This window comes from Rhinoderma darwinii, chromosome 5, assembly GCF_050947455.1.
Source record: "Rhinoderma darwinii isolate aRhiDar2 chromosome 5, aRhiDar2.hap1, whole genome shotgun sequence".
In the NCBI taxonomy this organism is placed as follows: Eukaryota; Metazoa; Chordata; class Amphibia; order Anura; family Rhinodermatidae; genus Rhinoderma; species Rhinoderma darwinii.
This window is the reverse complement of record NC_134691.1, coordinates 189,503,333-189,527,924: the sequence shown is the minus strand read 5'-3', so window position 1 is coordinate 189,527,924 and position 24,592 is coordinate 189,503,333. Positions and strand designations below refer to the sequence as shown.

General features: G+C 42.5%; 1 protein-coding gene across 2 annotated transcripts in view; it reads left to right on the top strand.

Annotated features, from left to right (window-relative positions):
- LOC142651758 (NFX1-type zinc finger-containing protein 1-like) overlaps positions 1-24,592 on the top strand; it is a 100,680-nt gene that overhangs the window by 53,736 nt on the left and 22,352 nt on the right. For both annotated transcript variants that reach the window (XM_075826818.1, XM_075826817.1), the window contains exons 11-15: positions 1,454-1,553; positions 6,180-6,221; positions 10,451-10,698; positions 18,868-19,007; positions 20,988-21,142. In XM_075826818.1, coding sequence (XP_075682933.1) covers positions 1,454-1,553; positions 6,180-6,221; positions 10,451-10,698; positions 18,868-19,007; positions 20,988-21,142 — 685 coding nt within the window. The remainder of the gene's footprint in view (positions 1-1,453; positions 1,554-6,179; positions 6,222-10,450; positions 10,699-18,867; positions 19,008-20,987; positions 21,143-24,592) is intronic.

Sequence of the window (24,592 nt, the reverse complement as noted above, 5' to 3'; positions counted from 1 at the left end):
CAGCGGTCGTTTTTTTCATTTCTTTCTAGGAAACGTAGTTCAGACATTGCAGAAAATTACTTTGCGTGAATTAGGCTGCGGTGCAGAATTTCCCCACTGCAGCATGCTCTATCCATTGCGGAGAAGAAGCGGAATTTCACTGCGGATTTCAGCCTTCGCAATGCAAAAAACTGAAATCTGTGGCAAGTCCGCTGTGATATCTGCAACGTCTGAATTACCTGTCAAATATGCAAATGTTGGTGCAGATTCGTTGCGTATTTGCCCCAAATCTGCACCAACATTTGCAGTGGAAAAATTCTGCCACGTGTGAACGTGCCCCAGCTCTTCTGTCTGCTCTGTGTCCAGGCGCCTTCCTGTGATGACGTTTCATCGCATTTGTCCACTGCAGCCTGTAATTGAGGATGTGATTGATGTGGATGAGATTTGTTAAAATCTCATTCCATTTTCTGCTACTGCAATACACTGCTTTCCGTCCGGAAAATCGGCAGCGTATATGCTTTGGGTAAACATACCCTAAATAACTAAGGCCTCATGCACACGACCGTAGCCATGTGCACAGCCGTGATTTTCGGGTCGGCCGGCGAGTGTCATCTGCGAGCCGCCTGCAAATCGCAGGCCGTGCACATGGCCGCGTCCATTATTTTCTATGAGCCTGGACCGCAGAACACGGCCGTAATAAGACTTGCCCGTTCAAACTGCGTTCCAGGCTCCTGGGTCATGCACGGACCGTGGAAACCACGGTCGTGTGCATGGCCCCATAGAAATGAATAAGGCTGCAATTCTCCCGTGGATTTTCGGGGGAATTGCGGCCGCAAAAGCACGTTCGTGTGCATGGGGCCTTAGCTGCTGCAGAGTTTTGTGGCATGGATTTTGTAGCACATCTGCAGCAAATTTGACAACCCCATCCACATCTATTGTAGTGTAATTTGACTATGACAGTCCTGCCACATCTGAACGTGACCTTAAAGTCTTCCTCTCCTCTATATCCACTGCTGTGTCCTCAATCCTCCATAATGTGGGAATCTTGCCTAAAGAAACCTCTAATCTGCTACATCTGAAAGTGACTTAAATAAAATTATAATGTAAGCTTTGTTATCCTATCGGACATTTATAGCAAATCCATGGGAGTTACGGAAACAGATAAGCACGCTTGTGGAGATAGGTGCGGGTCACAGCACCTATCAGACATTTATGGCATGTCCTGTGATTATGCCTAAAATGTCTATGTTAGGAATACCCCTTTAAGCCATTGAATGGTCCATGTGATTGCCATATATTCTACATCAAAACTGGCATCAGATCTTGTCAAAGAAAAGCAAGTAACCCCTTCCTAAATCTTTCCTGTATGAAAGATTGATTTTCATTTCTGATAGCATTTGAATCCACCAGTCAAGTTGTAACCTTGCACATTATACTATAGCAACTAAAGCATAACACATTTTCAACCCTGCAGGAATATCTGGAAATTGAGAATTGCTCAGAAATTACCAATATAATTGTAGAGTGGCTGGGAATTTCAGCAGTCTATCAAAATGTAGCAGACAAAATGCAAGGTAATTGATTTTTCTATGTAAACATTGATTATTAATTAAAATGATTTTATACATGTAAATATGATACCTAACACTATTAGGGTGAGTTCACACGGAGTATTTCGACGAGTTTTTTTGCACGGAAACCGCGCAAAACTGGCCAGAGAACGGCAAAAAATGCTTCCCATTGATTTCGATGGGAGGCGGAGGCATCTTTTTCCCGCGACCGGGAGAAAGAAGGGACATGCCCTATCTTCGGGCGTTTACGCCTCTGACCTCCCATCGACATCAATGGGAGGCAGAGAAAGCGTATTTCACTGAGTTTCATGCCCGCGGCGCTCAATGGTCGCGGGCGAAAAATGCAGCGAAAATCAGCGTGCAGGCAGAGGAAAATCTGCCTCAAACTTCCAAACGGAATATTGAGGCAGATTTTCCGCCTGCAAAAAAACTCTGTGTGAACCCAGCCTTATTCAACACTGCCGGATAATAGATGCAAATTGTATATTTTATGTTCAACTTTACTTCTTTGGCAAACAAAGACTTCTCAAACTCATCCTAAAATTATCAGTTGTTGTTTATGGGTCCACTATAGAGTCTAGATTTTACACATTTTTCTTGCCTATTAGGGCTTATTCACACGAACAGGATAATCGACCGTGTGACAGACTTTTTTTAATGGCCATCACATGGCTGCATTAAAATCAATTCACTTCTATGGGGCTATCCACACAGGCGTTTTTTTTTAACCGACCCTGTGAAAGGCCCGTGAAAAAATTGTACATGTCCTATTTTTCCCCAATTCCTTAATAGACTCACGTCTATGAGGGATCTGTGAACACAGGTCTCACGGGTGCAAATCGGCCATGAAAACAGGTTTGACACCGGTTCGTGTGAATAAGCCCTTACTGATGACTGCCTTATATTTCACACAATTTGAAGCTGAATTTGCATATCATTAAACCAATTGCCTAAGGCTGGTTTCACATGAGCGTCATAATACTGTTAGTTCATGTCATTAAATCCGCGTGAGATTAGGATTTGCTACTGTAATACGGGTGTAAAAACACGCCAGTACTACACACATACGAAACCGTACCCAAATGGTTTGTACCATTTGGACAGGCTGTTTTTAAAAATAAGCCTCCCTGGTATAAACTTAACCTCAGGGGTCCAGCTTCTCTAAATCCTGCTCATCATCTCATATTGTTGGGGGAAGCTAAAGGCCCTTTTACACGGACCATTGATTGGATTAACAATTGCTCGTTCCCAATAATTGCCCTGTGTAAACAGGGGAAAGATTAGCCAATGAACGAGAAAATGCTCATTTATCGGCTGATCACGTGTTTTATGCAGCACAAAATATTGTTACCGGCAGCACATCTCCCTGTGTAAATAGGGAGATGTGCTGCCAACATGATGCAAATGCATGGGGACGAGTAATCGTAGTAACGATAGTTCGTCCCCATACTTAACTATCATTGCTCCGTTTAAAGGGATCAACATGTGCCAATGAACAAGCTGTATTGTCGATCGCCGCTTGCTTTAAAAGTGGTAAACATGGGCAATATCTGACAGTTCAAAACTACCTTATGGTCGGGTTCCCACAGGTGCGTAAAAATCACGCAGCGTATCCGACCTGGAACCCGCAGTACATTCTGTCCAAAAAAAAAGCACCACCTTTTTAACGGAATTTACACAGCGAAAAGAAACGCTGGGGAGAAAAAAAAAGCCATTCATACTTGCCCCCTCCTACTTCACTGCGCGTAGTCCGGGCTCTGATGTTGCAGACCATGTGACAGGCTGCAGTGGTCACATGGGTCGAAATGTCATGCATAAAGAAGGAGAGCGTCCTGGGGAAGTATAAAACATTTGTTTCCGGAGTTGCGATTTTTGCAACAGTTAGCTTTCTGTTGCGGGCTTTGTATCCCTATTGAATTCAATGGGGAAAACCCACAACAGAAAATCAACAAAAACACAGCATAAATTGACATGCTGCAGATTTAAATTCCGCACCACAGGTCAATTTATTAACGTTTACGCTGTGTTTTTTCCGGAGCGTTGGCATGACATTTTCTTAATCACATCCAGTTTGATCCAAATGATCTTAACAATAATTGCCCAGTGTAAACGCACAAAAATATTAAAGATGTGCCTACATAAAAAAAACTGTGTGTAAATGTAAAAAGTCACTATAATAAAACCTGAAACTAGAAAATGGCAGGAGATTTGCATTAGTTGTACTGTTTGTCAGGGGTTTTAAAAATTTCTCCTAAAAGCAGCATTAGGTTTTGAATAAGATGGAATTCAGATAATCCTAAAAAGATCTTTCACTTGTGCTGAGCAACAGTGTCCATTCCATTTGTATTATTTTACGTGTCTTTAAAGGGTGACTAAACATTCAATAAAAATCTGACATGTCATAGTGACATGTTAGAAGTTTTGATTGGTGGGGGTCCGAGCACGGAGACCCCCACCAATCGCTAAAACAAAGTGCTCGTGTGAGTGCTCAGTCGCTTAGTTTCTGTTCGGCCTTTTCCGGAAAACAATGTATCCGAGTACGGGATCAATAGAAGGGCTCAATAGGCTCTATGAGCCCGTACTCCGCACTAAGCAGCTGAGTGCTCACACGAACACTTCTGCCGCTTCATTTTAGTGATTGGTGGGGGTCTCAGTGCCCAGACCCCCACCAATCAAAACTTCTGACATGTCACTACGACATGTCAGAAGTTTGTTGAACGTTTAGTTACCCTTTAATGACATGAGGGATTGGGCAGAAGAACAAATATAGAGAACATAGTAAATGTCATGTATTCTACATAAAAAGAGCTTATAGAGGCATGCACCTTAAGAGTCTATTCACATGTGTTGATCTCGCGAGATCACGCTGTACCGTCACTTCATCCCGCAGTCCTTCACCGGTGTGATAGGAGAATGACCAGACATCGCCTCCAGCCGCCTCCTGGCTGGAGGCGATATCTGGTCATTCTCCCGACGCTCCGGTAAAGGAACTGTGGGAGTAAGTGATGGCACAGCGTGATCTCGCGAGATTAAGCTGTGCTGTGACTAAAGCTGGACATGAAAGAAGAGAAGTGTATGACTCTGATTGGTCAGCGTCATACACTTTTCTTTACAACGGCCACTTGGTTAAAGTAAAAAAAAATTCCCAGTTGGGCTTTTACAAAAAATGTGCATAAATGTTAAAATGATCATAACTTTGTCACTAATAAGAGTTTTTAAAAAAACAACAACAAAGTAGTTATCTACAACACAGTGCCTATTAGATTAGGTAGAGCCTCTTTAATCACCAAATGGATTTTTTTAGGATACAAGATGTATGCCAGATATTTACAAGGTGGATGCCACAAAATGTAGTCACAAAAACATGTTAGGGCTTGTCCACACGTAACGGAATTGCTGCAGAAAATTTCTGCAGCAATTCTTTTGCGAGTAGCAGACATTCCGCTCGGATAAAACACACCATTTCGTGCGTTTTTTGCTGCAGAAAATGGTGCATATTTTGCAGCGTTTTTCTCAATGTTAGGAGCTGGTGACATCTCTGGAAAAACGCAGCAATTCAGCCCACTTTCAAAAGCAGGAATTGACGTGCTGCGGTACGAAAAATACGCACCGCAGGTCAATTTCAGGTCTGAATTTTTACGCAGCGTGTGGATGAGATTTGTTAAATCTTACCCACTTTGCTGCTACTGTATTCTACTGCATATTTTTCTATCGCAATTCTGGACGGAAAATACGCAGAAATTCCGTTACGTGTGAACAAGCTCTTTTAATCACTTTCACACGTCACAGTCAAACCACAGTTTTTGGCTCGTTTGCTCAAGCGCTGCAAAAACAACAATGTGGCTGTCATGTGTGATAATTGTTTTCCATGTTGCAACCAGAAAGTTACAAATGTAATTCAGTTTCTGTATATAGGAAATTATTGTGAATGGTAAGCTTGTTGTATACATTTTTTTGATTTGTTTAAGACAGTTTGTGACCATGTAAGGGTATGTGCACGTGCTAGCTACCTTTTACGTCTGAAAAGACAGACTGTTTTCAGGAGAAAACAGCTGCCTCGTTTCAGACGTAATGGCTCCTCCTCGCATTATGCGAGGCTTCTCTGACAGCCGTAAATTTTAAGCAGTGCTTCATTGAGTTCAATGAAGTACGGCTCAAATTACGTCTGAAAGAAGTGTCCTGCATATAATGTATATAAGTGTCCTGCATATAATGTATATAAGTGTCCTGCACTTCTTTTGCCGAGGCTGTATTTTTACGCGTCGTCGTTTGACAGCTGTCAAACGACGACGCGTAAATGACAGGTCGTCTGCACAGTACGTCGGCAAACCCATTCAAATGAATGGGCAGATGTTTGCCGACGTATTGTAGCCCTATTTTCAGACGTAAAACGAGGCATAATACGCCTCGTTTACGTCTGAAAATAGGTCGTGTGAACCCAGCCTTAGGGCCTGTTCACATCAGCGTTTGACTTCCCGTGGCGGGGTTCCACGACGGAAACCTCCAACGAAACCCCGGAAAAGAAAGCGAATGCTGATGTGAACCGGCCGTTATCCGTACGTATGCTGTCCTAAAAGTAAATTCTAAATAACGGTTTTCTTTCTGTAAATATTTTATTTTCACTTACAGATGTAAGATTTTGGGACATTGAAAACTTTCTTAAAGAAAATGGTGAGTTTGAAAGTACATAATATTACATTAGGCATCTGTAGATAACTGCAAATCAATACCTGATACCTGTTTAATAGTTGTGGACATGTCTTCATAATTACAGTCTAAGTCTAACAACAAATTTGGAACTTGAAAAACTTTGTTTAGCATTAAATGTGTTGTCAGAGCCATCTGCTTCTGGCATGTACGACCGGTGCCCAGAGGCAGCCGAAGTAGCTGATCGGTGCAGGGTCCGGGTGTCGGACCTCCACCAATCATATACGGATGACCCATCCTGTGGATGGGTCATCAGTTTTCCGTTCATAGACAACCCCTTTAACCTGATTTCCTCCTATAGGATCTGTGCAACCCCTACACTGAGAGGACCCGCTGCAATCAGCTGATGGCCGTGGCTTTAGTAAAGTTGAAACTCCATGCTATCAGCTGTTATTGCGAGGGGAAGTTGTGGGCATCACATTTACCCTATTGGAGAATATGGTATTAAATGTCGCATTCATATGTTATACATGGTTGTGCTATTAAAAAATGCCTAGAAGAACACTTGTACATTATGCACAGAATAAAAAAGGCCACATTAGAAAAGCATGTGAAAAATACTATTAAATAACTACCAAAATGCAGCAATTTTTTCCCATGCATATAAAGACACAACAAAAATCCCTGTATAAGGGAGGCCTTAGTGTAAGTTAAAGAGTACCTCTAAAAACCCTGGGGCGTAGCAAGCTAGAGCCAGGCCCCATGCCAGACAAAACCCCCACCCATCCGATCGGATATTTAAAACAAATTTACTCTCTGCTCCTCTTATCTTGACCGGAGGGGGCCTGGCCCACATTTCCTTCAGGCTGGACTATCAAGCCACAGTGCCTACAAGGACCTTATGTCGGGCAGCTCCAGGATATTATATGAGACGCAACACACATCATCTATGCGTGCTGCATCGCATACAACATCGCCCCTCCCACCCCCCGCGCAGTGCGACCACGATCGTTACACCGCTAGAAAAATCGTTATAGTGCAGGAATATGATTAAACAATTCTGCTTCTCACTAACAATATGCAATGGCTGCTGTGTCCCCAAACCAGCAGTGCCACACTCAGTGCTCCCAAAGTAACATCCATTTCATAGCATCAGCTTGTGCCACTTACCAAGATGAATGTTGGGGTAGGGAACCTAGGGCTCCCTTGTACTGATGTAAAATCTGCATCCACTTCCTGAGGACGCTGATACAGATGAAAGTAAAGAACCTTTTACACGGCCGATAAGCGGTGCGTGCAGCGAGCGCCGATCAACGAGACATGGTTGATCGGCGCTCGCTTGCTCCTGTCACAAGGATGATGGATAGGGACGAGCGGTCGTTACTCCGATCGCTCGTCCCCATACATTATTATCATTTCGGCGAGCGTTTGCTCGTTCATCTGCTGATTGTTCCCCTGTTTAGGCCTCATGCACACGATCGTAAAAACGCCCGTAATTACTAGCCGTAATTACGGCCCTTAATTACGGGCCCATAGACTTCTATTGGCCACGGTACCTTCCCGCATGCTTACGGGAAGGTTCCCGTACCATTGAAAAATATAGAACATGTCCTATTTCAGGCCGTAATAACGGCACGACAGTCCATAGAAGTCTATGGGGCTCCTGTAATTACGGGTGGCTACGTGTGTGCACCCGTAATTACGGGAGCGTTGCTAGGCGACGTCAGGGGATAGTCACTGTCCAGGGTGCTGAAAGAGTTAACTGATCGGCAGTAACTTTTTCAGCACCCGGGACAGTGACTACCGCTGGAGTTAATAGTATTAAAAGTTAACTTACCCAGAACTCTTCTTCCTCCAGTCCAGCCTCCCGGGATGACGTTTCAGTCCATGTGATGGCTGCATCCAATCACAGGCCAATCACAGGCTGCAGCGGTCACATGGACTGCCGCGTCATCCAGGGAGGTCGGGCTGGATGTCAAGAGAGGGACGCGTCTCTAAGACAATGGCCGGGTAAGTAGGAATTTCTTTTACTTTTACTGCAGAAAGGGCTGTCCCTTCTCTCTATCCTGCACTGATAGAGAGAAGGGGCTGCCGATTAGTGCAATGCAATTTTGCAGCCAAAAACGTGCCCGTAAATACGGGTACGGGTCCGTAAATGCTGGTGCAATACGGGTCGAATACGTGTGACCAAGGACCCGTATTTACGGCAGTATTTACGGGAGGACAAAAATACGTTTGTGTGCATGAGGCCTTACACAGGGCAATTATCGGCAATGAGTGTTATATTAACGCTCGTCTGCACAATAATCGTCCTGTGTAAAACCACCTTTAGACACAGTAAAAGCAACATAAAAAATAATTGTTTGTTTTAGGGAGGGGGGCCCTAAGCTTTGTCTCCCATGGGCACCCTGTGAGCAGTTCCGGAGAAAAGCAAAATGCTAAAATAATTCCTGCCACAATTAAAGTAAAATTATAGGTATAATTCCTCGCCCCAGACCACCACTATTAACCCCTTCATCATTCTAAATATAATAATAACAATGTACAGATTGTCCAACTTTACCTTTTTCAATTTCATGAAAAAAATTCAATACAATAACGCGACATGCTAGCAAAACAGGCTGCATTGTAAATCACAACCATTGGGTGGCCACATATAGACACATAGTATAGACATTTTGTGAAAGAGTATCGCATAATCATGTTTGGGTTTTTTAAAGCTGGTCATACATAGGTAGCAAATTTTTCCATTGAGGATTTAAAGGGCACCCTATACCTCCAGAGATATTAGATATTAACCCATAACCACCGTTGACCACTAGGTATAAATCAATATTCACTCATCACCTTGGACCACCAGAGTTATTAGGTATTAACTGCTAAACCACCGAGAGTACAACAGTAATACTATTAATAGAATTTTGCTTTCTCCATTGTAAGAGCAACCCGCAGCCCATATAAACAGGCTGTCTATGCTACATTTACTCGAAGCAAAATTGGCTGATCAAATAACTATTTTGCACAGTCCTGCACAATAATCATTTTACTAAGTAACTGAAGGTATACAATAGATGCTCTTAGTTAAAGGGATCTGTTCTGGTTTCAGATCCTCTTCACAACTGAGCACTGTATATCATAAAGAGGAGATCCAGTCAAACTTATCTGATATGTCATGGATCCATTTGAGGAGATATTATTGGTAAAGTCTCTGATCTTGGACCCACACTGATTTTCAGAATAAAATGGTCATATGGAACACTTAAACCCAGTGTCTCTCCAAAAAATGTTATTAACTGAAAATCTGACAATCAGTGGTGGTCCAGTGTGATCATTTCATGTGTATCTATGAAATATAATACTGGATTTCCCCTTTAGGGCATGTTCAGACGTGGCAGAATTTTTCCAATGCAAATGTTGCGGCAATTACGCAACGAATCTGCAGCAACATTTGCATATTTGACAGGTAATTCAGACGTTGCGAATATCACAGCGGACTTGCCACAGATTTCAGTTTTTGCATTGCGAAGGCTGAAATCCACAGTAAAAATCTCCTGCTTCTCCGCAGGCGGCCATGCATTCTGGGGAGTGAAAGCTTCACCGCAGCCTAAATTCTGCACTGTTATTTTCCACAGAGTCTCAACGAAGTTCCTAAAAAGGTATAGAAAACAATGGAAAAAATGTCTGCTGCAGATTTCCACTGCGGACCGTCCGCAGCGGAATTCAATAGCAATTTCACAACGTCTGAACATGCCCTTAATGTATCCCTTCACACATATGAAATATTTAGACTCGGCATACTGTTTATAAGTTTAGAAATAATAGCACATCCTGGTGAAGTATGGAGCGAGCTCTTTGTAAAAGTAGTAAAAAATAAAAATATATAAATTTGGTATCACCGTAATCGTATTGAGCCACAAAATAAAGTTACGTTGACGTTTTTACCGCACACTGAAAGCCGTAAAAAAAACTAAATCCAAAATACTATGGAGGAATTAGTATTTTCCAATTCCATCCCAGAAATATTTTTTTTTTCAGTTTCCCAGTACATCATTTGGTAGTTTAAATAGTGTCAATCGAAACTACAAGTCCTTCTACAAGAAATAAGCCCTCACAACACTGACGAACACTGACATTGACGAAAAAATATAAAAGTTATGGCTCTTGGAAGGCGGGAGTGAAAAACTAATATGAAAAGGCAAAAAATAGGTTTGTCCCGAAATGGTTATATGGTCTTGCTTTCCCATTTCCTTCAGATGAACCCAGTGGAGATGCCAAGGCTACTGTGGCTAAAGATGATGAGTTTATAAAAGTAAGCGATGAAGCTGAACTAGCAGAAGCCGAACGAAAGATTGAAGAAGATGATGACATTAAACAGCAAATCAGGATGATGCGAAAATTTGCTGAAATGACAAAGAAACAGTCTTTGGTATTTGTACTTGACGAACATGAAAGTGAAGATCCTGGATCGGATAGAGAATCAAATGATCAAGATGGCTGGCAGGTAAAGAAGCCTCTTATATCGATAAATACTGGAAACATTATTTCTAGGATTCCCTGGGGACGATACCACTGTAGTAAAAGTTAATCTTCATATTCTCATACACCAATAACCCTTTAAAGACTCAGCCTGCCAAGTTATTTTTACATCAATATAGCTGTATAAGGGCTTGTTTTTGTGGTGATAATTTGTATTAACCAGTTCAGGACCGGGCTATTTTGAGCCTTCAGGACCAGACACGTTTTGTCATTTTTAGCACGCGTTAGTTAAACAGCTCTAACTTTTTTATTTGTAGGGCTGGCAGCGTGATTTTTGCTATTTTTCCGTAGACAATGCAGGTTTCTTTTGTTATCATTTTTATACACATCCTTTTCGCTATTTTATAATTTTTAGGCTTAAAGTTTGAAAATAATAGTAAAAAAATAAGCTTTTTTACTTTTTTGCTATTTTTTTCTGGTTATACCCTAAAATAGACCTTTTATTTGTGATCGTCCTTGTCTACCGTAAATTTTAATATATTACATGTCTATTTTAGGGTAATTAGGTCAGGGCTAGTGTTACGATAATGATTGGAGGGAGGGAACATTTTTTTGGGGTGGGTATTTTATGTGTATTTATTATAAATTTTTTTGCACTTTACTTTACTTTTATTTTTTTATTACTATGGTCTGTTCCTTAGCTGCCGCTGCCTCTATTCATATACTCATGTAGAAGAGATCAGAGAAGATAGAAGCAGCAAAAGCTGCTTCTATCTTCTCCACAAGATCACTGACTACTGCCGGAGACCCGACATTCAGCTGCCCGATCACTCGGGCAGCAAGCTAAAACCCGATAGTCTATGGCGTGGGTGTTAAGGACCCCGACCGCTGGCCGTAAATACACAGCCAGCAGTCGGGAAGCGGTTAATATTTGTAGCATTTTGGGGGACATATAACTTATTGATAATCTTAATTCTGCCATTGTTTTTTTCATTTTAAAATTATTTGCTATTTTTTTGTATTAAAAAATGTTTAATTCGTTTTTTTCCTATTTTTAACTGCAGTATGTCAAATATCTATCTACAATCTCCAAATAGGTTATGAAATTTATATTTCCATGTGTTATCTGTAATTTGAATTTTTTTTTCCTTTTTTTTTAAAACAAAAATGTTTAAATGTATTAGGGCTTGTCCACACATAACGGAATTGCTGCCTATTTTCCATCCGGAATCGCGGACGTAAAATACGCAGCAGAATACAGTAGCAGCAAAGTGGGTGAGATTTAACAAATCAGAGTTCCGGCCACAAAGCGAATATTTAATTGCATCCGTATCCTGACTATTTAAGTTATGAACTAAGTTGTCACCGATTTTAACTGGATCCTGTGTGTCAGAGACAAGCAGGACCTGCTCTCAGCTGAGCCGTTAGTTCTGCTGAAGCGACGGAATTGGCTGAGAGAGAACAATATAGCTTCTATGTATATATGATACATAAAAGCTTTATCTTAAAAAGTAAAAGTGAATTTGAAAGTTGCTTAAAGGGTAACTAAACTTTCAGAAAACTTCTGACATGTCGGGTGAGCGCTTCTGTCGCTTCGTTTTAGTAATCGGTGGGGGTCTCAGTGCTCAGACCCCCACCGAACAAAACTTCTGACAGAAGTTTTTTGAAAGTTTATTTACCTTACTTACTTGGCAGGGGAGATACCATGATCACTAAGGTGGTTCTCCCAGGGTGTTGTGAATAGGAATTTTTTAGCATAGGGAACACTAGCATTGTTTGTTTACCTCAACACTAGGAGCTTCCGGTGCGGTTATCACGGACTCTGGTGTGAATTAGGGTCAAGACTATTGTTATGCCCACTTTTCAAATGCTGATTCCGTATTGATATTCTTGTTGAACACTGAGCTATAGTAGGTTCACAATTGAATTAGAACTCAGTGTTTACTATTTAATACGTTTTTATACACACGGTGGGGCTTTTTCACAGTGGTGATTGTACCCCTGTTTTTAGAGAGTTATAAATAAATGTTATATTTTACTCATATCACACCAGTGAATCCTTTATTTACCTTTTAAAAATACAAAATACATCAATTTAATAAATAAATAAAAATTGCTTATAAAGCCTTTAAATTTTATATGTGCAACCTGAACTGATCCATATGTTTATCTATGTGTCAGATCTAGAAGTGAAATATAGAGCTATAACCACAAGTTCAACTGCTGGTACGTTTGCTAATGTACCTAATCGAATTGAAACTATATATATATATACACTACCGTTCAAAAGTTTGGGGTCACCCAGACAATTTTGTGTTTTCCATGAAAACTCACACTTATATTTATCAAATGAGTTGCAAAATGACTACAAAATATAGTCAAGGCATTGACAAGGTTAGAAATAATGATTTTTATTTGAAATAATAATTTTCTCCTTCAAACTTTGCTTTCGTCAAAGAATGCTCCATTTGCAGCAATTACAGCATTGCAGACCTTTGGCATTCTAGCTGTTAATTTTCTGAGGTAATCGGGAGAAATTTCACCCCATGCTTCCAGAAGCCCCTCCCACAAGTTGGATTGGCTTGATGGGCACTTCTTGCGTACCATACGGTCAAGCTGCTCCCACAACAGCTCTATGGGGTTGAGATCTGGTGACTGCGCTGGCCACTCCATTACAGATAGAATACCAGCTGCCTGCTTCTTCCCTAAATAGTTCTTGCATAATTTGGAGGTGTGCTTTGGGTCATTGTCCTGTTGTAGGATGAAATTAGCTCCAATCAAGCGCTGTCCACAGGGTATGGCATGGCGTTGCAAAATGGAGTGATAGCCTTCCTTATTCAAAATCCCTTTTACCTTGTACAAATCTCCCACTTTACCAGCACCAAAGCAACCCCAGACCATCACATTACCTCCACCATGCTTGACAGATGACGTCAGGCACTCTTCCAGCATCTTTTCAGTTGTTCTGCGTCTCACAAATGTTCTTCTGTGTGACCCAAACACCTCAAACTTCGATTCGTCTGTCCATAACACTTTTTTCCAATCTTCCTCTGTCCAATGTCTGTGTGCTTTTGCCCATATTAATCTTTTCCTTTTATTAGCCAGTCTCAGATATGGCTTTTTCTTTGCCACTCTGCCCTGAAGGCCAGCATCCCGGAGTCGCCTCTTCACTGTAGACGTTGACACTGGCGTTTTGCGGGTACTATTTAATGAAGCGGCCAGTTGAGGACCTATGAGGCGTCTATTTCTCAAACTAGAGACTCTAATGTACTTGTCTTGTTGCTCAGTTGTGCAGCGGGGCCTCCCACTTCTCTTTCTACTCTGGTTAGAGCCTGTTTGTGCTGTCCTCTGAAGGGAGTAGTACACACCGTTGTAGGAAATCTTCAGTTTCTTGGCAATTTCTCGCATGGAATAGCCTTCATTTCTAAGAACAAGAATAGACTGTCGAGTTTCACATGAAAGCTCTCTTTCTCTAGCCATTTGGAGAGTTTAATCGAACCAACAAAGGTAATGCTCCAGATTCTCAACTAGCTCAAAGGAAGGTCAGTTTTATAGCTCCTCTAAACAGCAAAACTGTTTACAGCGGTGCTAACATAATTGCACAAAGGTTTTCAAGTGTTTTCTAATCATCCATTAGCCTTCTAACACAGTTAGCAAACACAATGTACCATTAGAACACTGGAGTGATGGTTGCTGGAAATGGGCCTCTATACACCTATGTAGATATTTCATTAAAAAACAGACGTTTGCAGCTAGAATAGTCATTTAGCACATTAACAATGTATAGAGTGTATTTCTGATTAATTTAATGTTATCTTCATTGAAAAAAACTGTACTTTTCTTGCAAAAATAAGGAAATTTCTAAGTGACCCTAAACTTTTGAACGGTAGAGTATGTCTATTATATCGGGAAATTTATCCTCCTGGTTGAGTTTTTTAAGCTTTATCGCATACTAACTCACTCTTCCGTTGTGGCTATTGAACTCTTACTTGAATACTAACTATCGAAGGATCCATAGCACCTAGGTGTCATATCTATGTGATCTGAATGCTAAATTTGGATGGTTATTCTATGGAGGTGTGCTGCTGATTACACATTGGCTTTATCCTGAAGTTTATTTTGCTGGCTTTCATTTGCGTTAATATTTTGGGGTTGGCCAATCAGCAACAACCTTGCTTTTACTAGGGTCCATATTCAGAACTTCTGGAGATATAATGTACCCAAGAAATATAATCGTAGTCCGTTCAAACTCATGTTTCTCAAGTTTAGGCCCCATGCACACGACCGTGCCCGCAATCACGGCCCGCGATTGCGGGCACAGCCGGCCGCTGACTGACAGCCGCATTTTCGGGCCGTGCTCCCATACAAAGTATGGGAGCACGGCCTGCAAAATGCGAAAGAACGGACATGTTCCATAATTCCCGTAACATTTCCACGGCACTGACACCCTTCCGTAGTGCTACAGAAAGGTGTCAGTGTTCAATGAAAGTGAATGGCTCCGTTTTTGCGGACCGCAGTTGCGGTCCGCAAAAACGGAGGTTTTTTGCTGTCGTGTGCATGGGGCCTTAGTGTATAAGCAATGTCTTCAAAGTCATTGAAGTACAGTGCAGACATGTTTTTAAATACTCCTCAATATTGTCTGAAAAAATTAAGATATCTTCCAGGAAGGCGTTTACAAATTGATCCAATAAGTCCCTGAAAACATCATTGATAAAATGTTTGAAAGTAGCTAGGGCATTACAAAGTCTAAAAGACATAACAAGATACTCAAAGTGTCTGTGCCATGTCCTTAAAGAGGTTTTCCGAGATAAAATGACTATGTTTTAATGCTTCTAATTTAATTAATGTAAATACATTTGTAATATACTTACATTTTCCAAATTGGCCCTGTTTCCAGATGCTGCCGTGGGGTACTTGACGGGTGACGTCACTCTCTGGCCGCTGTGTTGATCATCAATTACTTTCCGGGTATACGACACGTCACTTGTAATGTGCCGTGTATGGGCTGTTCTATTATACCGCCCGTAATGCTCATTCGCGGTGCCTGCTGTTATCTTGAGAACAGCAGGGACGGCGAAAACAGCAGGGACCGCACATGCGTCACCGGTCAAGTACCCCACGGCAGCATCTGGAAACAGGGCTAATTTGGAAAATGTATATTACAAATGTATTTATATTAATAAATTAGAAGCATTAACACATAGTCATTTTATCTCGGAAAACCCCCTTAAGGCAGTCCTCCATTTATCTCCCGGACAGATGTGAACAAGGTTATATGCTCTTAGATTAAGCTTAGTAAATATTTTTTAACTGTACAAATGTGCTCGAGCAGGAGATGTAGTTGGCTGGATAAAGCTTTTTTTTAAATTCTCATCCAAATATTCCCATAAGATCTGGTTCAGAAAGAGAATATATACGACCAAAGTGTATTTTAGCTCCAGGTAACCGTTCTATTGGTCAATCATATAAATAATGTTGAGATAGCTTATCAGCATCTTTTTATCACATAGATCCCGAAATTCTTTGTATTGCGATGGTAATGAGACTTTAACCCCTTCCCGACATCCGCCGTATATATACGGCGCTGTTGGGCAGGGCTTACCGCAAAGCGTAGTACCATTACGTTGCGGTGATAGTGCGGGTTCAGGAGCTGAGCCCGCACCATCACCGTCGGGTGCCGTTAAAGCTGGCAACCGGATGTAAGCTATCCTCCGATTCGGCCAGTTAACCCCTCAGATGCTGCATTCAACGTGATTGTTGGGTGGCTGGTGGCAGCAATGGCAAATGGAGGCCAAATACTGGCCTCCCAGTTTGCCAGCAACGGAAGCCTCCTATGGCCCGCTCGGAGGCGGTGCCTAAAAGGCTTCTGGTACCGATGGCAAGATGGCGCCGGCTCATAAGCTGACGCGGCGTCGTCATCAGCAGTAAGTGTCCGCTGTATGTTACAGTCGACACCCTCCTGTACCGGCAGGAACCGGATCTTGCTCCGTTCGCTGCCATTAACCCCCTTAGATGCAGCGATCGCTGCATCTTAGTGGTTTGTAGCAAATCGGCAGCCCTGCCATGCCGACTGCTACTATGGCAACAGGAGGCCTAACAATGGCCTCCTGCTCTGCCATTACAAAAGCTGATTAGGCCCCGCCCATAGGGGCGCAGCGTATTACAGTAGCAGCAAAGTGGATGAGCTTTGCACAAAGAATCCACACGCTGCGTACAAAAGCCGCCAAAAAAACGTTCATAAATTGACCTGCAGTGCGTTGTTTTTTATTCCGCAGCATGTCAATTTATGCTGCGGAATTGCTGGTTTTCTGTTGCGGGTTTTCTTCATTGAATTTAATGGGAGGCAAAACAGCAGATGTTGTGATTTCTGCGGCGGACTGCAGGACGCGTTGCCATGGCTGCGCGTAAGTATAGGCTTTTTTTATACGTGATGTTTTCCGCAACAGACGCTCTGGCCGAAAAATTGCACCACGATTTGTGTGGCTTTTCGGCCGGATTTTCATGCTGCATCCAGGGCGGATACGCTGTGTACTTTTACGCTGCATATCCGCGCGGTGTGAACGAACATACACTAAGAGTGGCAGGAGTGAGCAACGTGTGGCAGTTCAAAAATGCAGTTTACTATAGGAAAAGTGCCTAGGACTGCACCATGTGTAAATGTATCCTGAAATTTCAGAATCACATGAAATTTTTTTAAATGGATCTGTGTCGTGTCCAGAAATAAGCCTGTGCACACACAGTACAGTTTTGTTTCGGTGTCAGCCGCTCTCCTGCAATCAGCATTACAAACAGTGTGGTTAGGCTCTGTTCACACGACCGTTCTGGTAAAAAAAAAGCCAGAAGAAATAGAACAGCATGCTGTGCTATTTCTCCCGGTAAAACGACTGACACCCTCACGGAAACCAGACGGAACCCATTAAAGTCAAAGGGTTTTGCCAGCCCCCGTTAATGTCCGTGATGCATTGGCTCCGGCACTTTTGTTTTTTTCTGTCTTCTGTTCCTATGAACGCACAGAATGGCGGAAAATGTGGTGCAGATGTGGACAGAGCCAGACATGTTGATTAAGGTAGAGAGCGCCGAGTTGGCATCCTCCTCCTGCTACAGTATATCACCCAAGTGGCATTGAGTTTTGTGAGGAATGTACATTAGGCACAGAGTTCAGAGCTTGCCAATTTAGTTCCATGGGGCATTATGTAGATCCCCCTCTTTAGAATGCACCTTTGCCATGGTACGGATAGTTTAAGGGTATGTTCACACGGCGGGGGTCCGTAACGGCTGAAATTACGGGGATGTTTCAGCCTGAAAACATCCCCGTAATTTCAGCCGTACCGGCATGTGCAGGCGCTTGAACGCCGCGTCAATTACGGCCGTAATTAGCGCTGCTATTCATTGGAGTCAATGAATAGCGGCTCCAATTACGGCCAAAGAAGTGACAGGTCACTTCTTTGACGCGGGCGTCTAGTTACGCGCCGTCATTTGACAGCGGCGCGTAAATATACGCCTCGTGTGAACAGACAAACGTCTGCCCATTGCTTTCAATGGGCAGATGTTTGTCAGCGCTATTGAGGCGCTATTTTCAGACGTAATTCGGGGCCAAAACGCCCGAATTACGTCCGTAAATAGGCCGTGTGAACATACCCTAATTGTATTTATTAACTTGCTATTGAACAATGTGACAATGTCATTGTCACTACTTTTAGTGATATTGCTAAAACTATAAGCAACAAATTATCTAATATATCTTGTTTATGTGAAATAAAGTCTCAGAAGTGAAAACTACCGGCACCAATGTGGGTGGTGACAGGACAAAGACACTGTTTTCTATGGGGCTTTGGCTATACTCGCCGCTTCTGTAGTGGCCTCAGCTGTTTCTTACTCCCAGAGCTGCACTGCTTTCTTTCTATGATAGCAGCTAATTCTGTGCAGATGTTGTGTCCTAGACAAAACCCAGCTGCTGTAATGTCATGATATTTAAACTGTGCATTGTCCTTTAAAGGAAGTCCATCAAAAAGAGCATTGTATGAGCGCCATGCAGTACACACAATGGGCTGTCCATGCTGCAATATCTGAAGATAAATGGAAAATTCTATATTTCGCTTTGCAATGTATTCATTTATGCATGACTTTGGAGATGCACTTTAAACAACCTCATTTTTACATATTTATAACAAAACAAATCTATGGTTTGTTACAGATACCATCAAAAACAAAAAAGAAATTGAAGAAACAGATAAAGCATGAGCTCCAGGACACAAGTCACATGAAAGAAGAAGAATGCGAGCTGATAGTGGATCTGTGGCAGCTCCCCCTTAAAAAACGCTGGGAAGTTTACAGGTCCAATAATCTTATTTTGCCTTTTAGTTGTGAGATTTTATATCATAGTTACATAGTTACATGTTGATAAGGTAAAGAAAAGACACAAGTCAATCTAGTCCAGCCTATAATCCTACCATATCAATATGTGCGATTTATGAATCTTCTAGTTTGGAGGAATTGTGCACATACAGTGAAGGAAATAAGTATTTGATCCCTTGCTGATTTTGTAAGTTTGCCCACTGTCAAAGACATGAACAGTCTAGAATTTTTAGGCTAGGTTAATTTTACCACTGAGAGATAGATTATATGAAAAAAAAGAAAGAAAATCACATTGTCAAAATTCTATATATTTATTTGCATTGTGCACAGAGAAATAAGTATTTGATCCCCTACCAACCATTAAGAGTTCAGCCTCCTCCAGACCAGTTACACGCTCCAAATCAACTTGGTGCCTGCATTAAAGACAGCTGTCTTAAATGGTCACCTGTATAAAAGACTCCTGTCCACAGACTCAATTAATCAGTCTGACTCTAACCTCTACAACATGGGCAAGACCAAAGAGCTTTCTAAGGATGTCAGTGACAAGATCATAGACCTGCACAAGGCTGGAATGGGCTACAAAACCATAAGTAAGACGCTGGGTGAGAAGGAGATAACTGTTGGTGCAATAGTAAGAAAATGGAAGACATACAAAATGACTGTCAATCAACATCGATCTGGGGCTCCATGCAAAATCTCACCTCGTGGGGTATCCTTGATCCTGATGAAGGTGAGAGCTCAGCCGAAAACTATACGGGGGGAACTTGTTAATGATCTCAAGGCAGCTGGGACCACAGTCACCAAGAAAACGATTGGTAACACATTACACCGCAATGGATTAAAATCCTGCAGTGCCCGCAAGGTCCCCCTGCTCAAGAAGGCACATGTACAGGCCCGTCTGAAGTTTGCAAATGAACATCTGGATGATTCTGAGAGTGATTGGGAGAAGGTGCTGTGGTCAGATAAGACTAAAATTTAGCTCTTTGGCATTAACTCAACTCGCCGTGTTTGGAGGAAGAGAAATGCTGCCTATGACCCAAAGAACACCGTCCCCACTGTCAAGCATGGAGGTGGAAACATTATGTTTTGGGGGTGTTTCTCTGCTAAGGGCACAGGACTACTTCACCGCATCAATGGGAGAATGGATGGAGCCATGTACCGTCAAATCCTGAGTGACAACCTCCTTCCCTCCACCAGGACATTAAAAATGGCTCATGGCTGGGTCTTCCAGCACGACAATGGCCTGAAACATACAGCCAAGGCAACAAAGGAGTGGCTCAAAAAGAAGCACATTAAGGTCAAGGAGTGGCCTAGCCAGTCTCCAGACCTTAATCCCATCGAAAACTTATGGAGGGAGCTGAAGATCCGAGTTGCCAAGCGACAGTCTCGAAATCTTAATGATTTACAGATGATCTGCAAAGAGGAGTGGGCCAAAATTCCATCTAACATGTGTGCAAACCTCATCATCAACTACAAAAAACGTCTGACTGCTATGCTTGCCAACAAGGGTTTTGCCACCAAGTATTAAGTCTTGTTTGCCAAAGGGATCATATACTTATTTCTCTGTGCACAATGCAAATAAATATATATAATTTTGACAATGTGATTTTCTGTTTTTTTTTTTTTATATAATCTATCTCTCACTGGTAAAATTAACCTAGCCTAAAAATTCTAGACTGTTCATGACTTTGACAGTGGGCAAACTTACAAAATAAGCAAGGGATCAAATACTTATTTCCTTCACTGTATATCTCTTAGGCTAGGTTCATATAAGCGAAAGTGAAGAAGATAGAAGTGTGCTTGAGAACTTATTTGCGTTAGGGTTTGTTCACATGTGCCGCTTTGCTTGCATACAGTGAAGTTACTATGGATCAAAAAAAAAATTTTTTTCATGTTATATTTGTAATACTTTATGCAGAACAATCTTTGCACATAGCTAACATAAAAGTTTTTTTGCAGATGCTGGAGATCCAAATATCTGTGTGATATCCGCAATGAAATATTTACACTGGAAAACCTATTTCAGATAATAGTAAACAGGATGACTGAACTAAGAAACCAAGAGGACCTACTAATATTAGAAGAGGCTGACATTATTGGCATGACTACCACAGGTTAGATTTAGGATCAGTGTATATCATGATATTATTCAGAGGCGTAGCTAGGTTCTCCAGCACCCAGGGCAAAGATTCAGTTTGGCGCCCCCCGTCCCCGAACCTCTTTCCCGAAGTCTCCTTCCCCCCACGCCATGTGTGATTTCCCTAACAATCAATGAGGTGTCATATTTTTCCCCATATTCTTTTTATGTAACTCGAGCATAAAGCCATTTGTACATTTTACAAGCAATATAGTTCTATATAAAACACCAGAACCAAGCTCATTACAAATATACAGCACCAGAACCAAGCTCATTACAAATATACAGCACCAGAACCAAGCTCATTACATATATACAGCAACAGAACCAGGGCACTATGACTTACCCTGACAATCAGCGCCTTTCAACGACGCAAGCAGTGCAAAGAAGTAATCGCGCCGCTTGAGTCATTGAAAGGCGGTGAATGGCTGGGCCCGGAACGTACCCGGCCATTTATCGCCTACAGTGCAGGAGGGGGTGGTGCATTCAGTGCCGCCACCGTCATAGACGGTACAGTCCTGGCGCCCCCCTATCTTCCCTCTTAGTTGCGCCCGGGGCATATGCCCCGCCTGCCCCCCTAGCTACGCCCCTGATATTATTGTATGTATGATCCATTTTTATACAAGTAGTGTTCTCTTTCTTTAGCATTGTGAGTGGTAAACTGTACCAAATTCCAAAATAGTTAAACAATGACAAATAAGTAAAATGTCCTGAAAATAGTGTTCTGGGTAGTAAACTGTACCAAATTCCAAAATAGTTAAACAATGACAAATAAGTAAAATGTCCTGAAAATAGTGTTCTGGGTAGAAGCTAAGACTTTGAAAATAGTTGGTCAGGTATTTCATAATCTTTCTTTACTCCGAGGACATTATAAGAGTAGCTCCTAGGATGTATAGCGGATACAGTATTAATATTGGCATACACATTAGTTTAATATGGGCCACCATGCAGTGGATCGATCAGTCGTGGGATTGTTCGTATGAACAATCGGACCATCAACATGCCAGATCAAACTGGCAGATCAGAAATGTATTCTTAACCTCTTCCCGTCCTGTTCCGTACTATTACGTCGTGGCAGGAAGGTAGTTAATGCAAAGCGACGTAATAGTACAGTGCCGCATAAAGAACTCGTAATTTCTTCTTATATCGCGATACTGCGATGATGGCTGCTGTTCCAGACAGCATAGCCCAGGGCCCAATCGCCGTGATTCCACCTTGGCGACTGCTGCTTTTGGTTAGTCAGTGATGACTGACTAATAGGAGCAATTGTACTTGCCATTAGCAAATGCTTTGAACGTCTCAGTTAGGTTTTGTGAGTTGTTGTATACAGTGGCGGATTAAGTAGACCTTAGGCCTTCGGCTGTAACCCAAATTTGGGCCGCCCTTCTCCACCGCCGCCCTGCTGTGCCATAACGATTGTTAACACTACCTTTTTGTGCAAGCATTAACAAATGTGTGTTACGATTCCCCTTGACACAGGGCTGTGTCCCTACATACTGACAGTCTCCAACCATCGCTGACAGTATCACACTGTGCAGGGATACATCCTCCTGACACAGGGAATGGTGACACGCATTTGTCTATCAGTCCTGGACTACATAGAAACTTTTTATGAAATACAAGTATTTCCTATAATAAATATGTCCGGAGAGGTGACAGATTCTCTATAAACCTAGTCACTCACGTATTCTCAGATTGTAGTAGTTTTATTTTCCTCCTTCTCCATCTGGTCCAGACCTCATGATGACTTCTCCCGGCCACGCCCCATTTCTGCAGAGTTTGCCGCTCAGACGTCTTCGGCTCCTCACTTGTTCAACATTTCCACTAAGATAAAATTCTCATGGTGCCACACACTGTACCCCTAAATATAATAACCATACACTGTGCCCCTGAATATAATAGTACCAAACACTGTGCACCTGAATAGAATTGTGTCAAACACTGTAAAGTAAAGCACCACATACACAGTGCCCCTGTATATAGCGTCACACACAGCCCCATTAGAAAGCATCACACAACAGACCTGTAGAAAGCATTACACCCAGCCCTGTATAGATAGCGCCACACAGAACTGGAGGTAGCACCACACAGCCCCCCTGTAAATAGCGCCACACCCCACTATAGATAGCGCCACATAGCCCCCTGTAAATAGTGCCACATAGCTCCCTGTAGAAAGTGCCACACAGCCCCCCCTGTAGATAGCACCACCCCCTGTAGATAGCACCAGCCCCCTTGTAGAAAGCACCACACAGCCCCCTGTAGATACGGCACACAGCCCCCCTGTAGAAAGCACCACGCAGCGACCTGTAGAAAGAACCACACAGCCCCCCTGTAAAAAACACCGCAAACCCAACTGTAGACAGCACCACACAGCACCCCTGTAGAAATCACCACACAGGCCCCTTGTATAAATCACCACACAGCCCCCCTGTAGAAAGTACCACACAGCCCCCCTGTAGAAAGTGCCAGACAGCCCCCCTGTAGAAAGCGCCACACAGCCCCCCTGTAGAAAGCTTATCACATCCTACCTTGTAGATACGGCACACAGCCCTCTGTAGAATGCGCCACCTCCCTATAGTTAGCGCCACATTTACCTGTCCCTGTTCCAGCCCAGTCCTTTTCTACGACGATTCAGGCCTGGTCTCTTCTGACTGGGTCACGTCAAGCAGAGCGACGCGAGAGGCGCAATGACGTCATCGCACTGCCTGAAAAAAGAAAGGCAGAATGGTAGGTAAGGGAACCGATGGTTCCCTTGCCAGTGATGCCAATTGTATCAGCGTAAAAAGTATACGAATACAATTGAGTCCAGTGCCTTCAGTTTTGTCGCGGTTTTTGACGAGATTTGTGGCAAAAACGTGACAAAACTGCGATGTGGTCTTTGGGCAGCCATTGGCCGCCCGGGAGCCTCGAGCTCCGGGCGGCCGCCTGTAACGGACCTATGGGGATCCATCACTGGGTGTATAGGAGGCTTGTGGGCCTCACGGTGTTATTTTGAACTAGATCGTCGTCAGATCCCCTTCCATAACCATCCTTACCCCCATCCTCTTCATTGTGTACCCCACATTTTAAAATCAGGGATCACTGTTCAGCCTTCAGGGCACTTTTTTTAAAATTTCCTATATATAACTTTATATATATATAAATAAAAAAAGTTTATTAGTTAGCTTAGGTAGGTGTCTCCTGCAGCATAGTTAAGGTTAGTGTCAGGGAACTTACCGTCCAAATGTGTAGTTATGTTAAGCTTCAGGAAAGTTAGCATCAAGCACTGTAGTTAGGTTAACGCGTACCCAACTTTTCAGGTGACTTTTCAGAATAAGCTGTCATATGTGTGTACATAATTAAAACACTATTTCTGGCCATTATATGACTTGTATGTGGCATTATTTAGCAGTTTCCCTCTGAAGGCTCTATCTCTAATTTCCAGTGG